Source organism: Cibotium barometz, chromosome 15 (assembly GCF_041138505.1).
Source record: "Cibotium barometz isolate CiBa-2024 chromosome 15, ASM4113850v1, whole genome shotgun sequence".
NCBI classification, from domain to species: Eukaryota; Viridiplantae; Streptophyta; class Polypodiopsida; order Cyatheales; family Cibotiaceae; genus Cibotium; species Cibotium barometz.
Window position 1 is genome coordinate 38,580,409 of NC_141060.1, and position 4,168 is coordinate 38,584,576.

The 4,168-nt window shown below is 39.5% G+C and overlaps 1 protein-coding gene across 1 annotated transcript; it reads right to left on the bottom strand.

Moving 5' to 3' along the window:
* Positions 1-845: 845 nt before the first annotated feature.
* LOC147631276 (uncharacterized) lies at positions 846-3,000 on the bottom strand. Its single transcript, XM_086809170.1, has 7 exons — positions 2,801-3,000; positions 2,594-2,692; positions 2,513-2,545; positions 1,826-1,923; positions 1,500-1,639; positions 1,233-1,413; positions 846-1,147 (listed from the first exon to the last, which is right to left on the bottom strand). Exons 1-7 carry the CDS (start codon positions 2,998-3,000, stop codon positions 846-848), a joined length of 1,053 nt encoding a protein of 350 aa, XP_086665296.1.
* Positions 3,001-4,168: the final 1,168 nt, after the last annotated feature.

Below are 4,168 nucleotides of genomic sequence, written 5' to 3' on the forward strand. Positions count from 1 at the left end.
ACAATTCGCTGGTTCTGTCAATGTCTCTACTCAGAGAAAAGTAGCCACAAGGTGATTCTAGACCTTAAGATGCATATATCCCTTCATTCTTATCTAATCTCTTGGAAAAGAAAGCTAGATTGCTATGACCTTTATGAGGAAGAGACTACTACTACATAGCTTTTCTTTTAAAGAAAGAATAGTATGCCGTAGCCCTGCAAGAGAAGGCTACTTTGCCATAGACCTTCGAAAGAGACAAAAGTCAGAGTATGAGTAAGAGGAGATAAAGCTTGGGGATGATCGGATGATTTCAATCATCCGATGAGATAAAGCTTGGGGATGACCGGATGATTTCAATCATAAGAGAAGGTATTAAAAGACTCTCTATCCTCATATATCAAGTTCTGAAACTCTTATTAGTATCAAGTTTTGAAACTCTTATTAGCGAGCAAAGACAACGATAAACGATAAATTTCTATAAGGTATATATATATATATATATATATAATTTTTCAATTATATATCATTCTTAGGGGTTGAGGTATGGCCCCGCCTTCTTTATTAATTGTTAATAGTAATCTATTTGATTGATTTACTAGTTAAAGTTTGTATTCTTTTTAAACAACAGCATATGCCTTAATAAAGAATGTCTTATCGCAATCTCAAGTCCTATAGTTTGCCTGGGTGTGGCCCCAACTTTGAATTATATAGCATTACCCAATCGCCTTTTTGAAAGATCTTAAACTTCACTTGCCTTGCCATCCATGCCTGTCTTCTGTGCTGACCAATTTCTATTGCATTGTAAATCCTATCCTCCTCTAATTTTAGCAACTCTCTTTGGCGATGTAAAACTAAATCTTTTGGGCTCAATCTATACTGAACAGCTTGTGCCTCAAACTAGGTATCACATATTCCATTGGAACAACTGCTTCAATTCCATAGACCAACTTGAAAGGTGTCATACCTGTTGCCACTTTGTATGCTGTTTTGAATGACCACAATGCTGAATCTAACTTATCATCCCAGTCTGATCTGTTATCTGAAACAATCTTTTTCAAAATCCTCACCAACATCTTATTCGTGCTTTCAGCCTGTCCATTTGCTTGTGGATGATATGGGGTAGATTTCTTGTGGAGGAGCATGTGCTTGGATGTCAACTCCTCAATGACTGAATTCAGAAAATGAACACCCTGATCTGACACCAATTCAATTGGGCATCCAAATCTTGTTCTTATAAAGGAACCTGGCCACACTTGCTGCTTTATTGTCCCTCAAAGGTACTGCTTCTACCCACTTTGGAGCATAATTTGATGCAACCAAAATATATCTTGCTCCTGTCCTCTTGGCCTTTGGCTTTATTGGTCCAACAAAATCCAGACCCCATTTTTGAAACGGTTCAAGTGGTAATACTGGGTGATCTTGCATTTGATCCATCTGAGTTGGTTGACCAATTTTTTGACATTGAACACATTCTCTGGCAGACTTGTGTGCATCTCTTAACAGCAATGGCCACCATAGACCTGCTTGCATAATCTTCCGCCCTGTAATTTCTCTTGAAAAATGTCCTCCAGCCACTCCGCAATCTTCCGCCCTGTAATTTCTCCTGAAAAATGTCCTCTAGCCACTCCGCAATGTGCCTCTTGCAAAACGGCCTTCTGTTCTTCATATGGAACACATCTGTGAATAATCTAATCTGCTCCTCTTCTATATAATGATCCAGCAATAATCAAAAATGGCCTACTCCTCAAGGCAAATTTCTTCTTTTGATCCGTTGTCATATTAGAAGGTAACACTCCATCTATCAAAAATTGCAACATTTGGTCATACCAATTGTCAAAGGACTGACCTTCCACCCGAAACAATTCTGCATCTAGCAACTGATCTGACACTCCTGGTGTCTCTTGTGAATTCTCCAGCCTACTATACTGAGATAATCCGCCACCACTGCATGCTTATTTCCAGGAGTATGCAACACTGTATAATCGAATTCTTGCAACAAAAGCATCCACCTGGCAAGTCTTCCTTCCAACTTTGGCTTCTTCACCAAGAATATCATCGCTTGATGGTCAACATGAAAGACTACTTTATTCCCCAACAGATAATGCCTAAACTTCTCCAATGCAAAAATCATCCCTAAAGCTTCTCATTTTATAACGGTGTAGTTCTTCTCTGCTGGCTTCAACATCCTACTGGCATAATAGACTCATTGAAACCATCCTCGGATCTTCTCCTGCATCAAAACCGCTCCAAACAGCCATATCCAATACATCTACAAATACATGAAAAGGTAACTCCCAATCTGGCGGTACTACCAACATCTTCATGATATAGAATGCTTTTTCTTGAGCCTCACCCCATACAAACTCCACATCTTTCTTTGTCAAATGACTCAATGGAGCACTAACATCCACCAAATACCTCAAATATCGATTATGCCATTTAATCTGACCCATAAACCTTGAAACTGCCTTCAAGTTGTTAGGTGTTGCTACTTTCTAAATTGCACTGATCTTATCAGCATCAATCAACATACCTTCTTCCGAGATGATATGCCCCAACACTCCATCTGTCAAAAACTGTAACATTTGGTCATACCAATTGTCAAAGGACTGACCTTCCACCCAAAACAATTCCACATCTAGCAAACTGATCTGACACTCCTGGTGTCTCTTGTGAATTCTCCAGCCTACTGAGATAATCTGCCCAGCGCACGCTTATTTCCAGGAGTATACAACACTGTATAATCAAATTCTTGCAACAAAAGCATCCACCTGGCAAGTCTTCCTTCCATCTTTGGCTTCTTCACCAAGAATATCATCACCTGATGTGGTCAACATGAAAGACTACTTTGTTCCCCAACAAATAATGCCTAAACTTCTCCAATGCAAAAATCATCCCTAAAGCTTCTCGTTCTATAACAGTGTAGTTCTTCTCTGCTAGCTTCAACATCCTGCTGGCATAATAGACTGGTCGGAACCATCCCCAGATCTTCTCCTGCATCAAAACCGCTCCAACAGCCATATCCGATGCATCTACAAATACATGAAAATGTAACTCCCAATCTGGTGCTTAGAGACTAGGAGATACTACCAACATCTTCTTCATGATCTGGAATGCTTTTTCCTGAGCCTCACCCCATTTAAACTCCACATCTTTCTTTGTCAAAAATGACTCAATGGAGTACTAACATCTGCCAAATACCTCAAATATCGATTATGCCATTTAATCTGACCCAAAAACCTTGAAACTGCCTTCAAGTGTCAGGTGTGCTACTGCTTTCTGAATTGCACTAATCTTATCAGCATCAATCGACATACCTTCTTCCAAGATGATATGCCCCAACAATTTCCCTCTTTGAGCTGCAATAGCGCACTTCTTTGGATTTAGGGCCATTCTAAACATTCTGCATCTTTCAAAACACTTCTTGAGATACTCCAAATGCGTAACTTTCTTTTTGAACACTGAAAAGTCATCCATAAAGATCCGCCTAAACTCTGTCACATATGGCTCAAAAGTTTTGAAAGATACTTTTGAAAATGAAGGTGGTCCATTCTTGAGACCAAAACTCATAACTGTATAAGTAAATGCTCCCCGTTCAGTAAATAACTGCAATCTTTGCTATATCCTCTTTAGCCAACTCTAGTTGAACAGTTGGAACAATAAAATCCACATCATCAGGACTGATCTAATAACTTCCCACACTTTGCTCCAATTAATTCAAAATTTTTGGAACTTTTGACTTCCCTGCGGGCCAAATAAAATCGGTCTCTGAATATTGGAACCAACGAAAGCAATTGATCCAATGTGAAATGCATTGGGGTATTTAGCAATTCCTGAAACAATGCTTCTAACTTTTCCCCATTACTCTCCACCTTCTTTAGTAACTTTGCCTTTCCCTTCGGAATCGGATCTTCTTTTTGTGCTTTCAGAGTCTCTTCCGCTGCCTCATCACAAACATCCTTTTGCTCTTCCCAATCCAAAGGTGGTTTTAATTTTGCTTTAGCACGTGTAACAACCATCACTTCCGAATCCTCTAGCCGACATTGAGAACAATCACATTCAGGAGAACAATCCGCCGATACCTGATTTGTCCCATGATCCTGAGGAATCTCTACATCTATCAAATTACTTTGTGGTGCTTTATCCTTTTCTCCTTATTGTGCAGGTGGTGTAGGTAACTGAGGTAACT

Excerpts from the sequence above, each read along its gene's own strand:
- LOC147631276 (XM_086809170.1), bottom strand. The coding sequence starts at position 3,000 with ATGGCTGTTGGAGCGGTTTTGATGCAGGAGAAGATCTGGGGATGGTTC. Across the intron at positions 1,640-1,825 it reads AGAATTGTTTCGGGTGGAAG|AACAGAAGGCCGTTTTGCAA; the intron begins GTCAGTCCTTTG and ends TTCCATATGAAG. Across the intron at positions 1,148-1,232 it reads GAGGGACAATAAAGCAGCAA|TCATTGAGGAGTTGACATCC; the intron begins GTGTGGCCAGGT and ends TTCTGAATTCAG.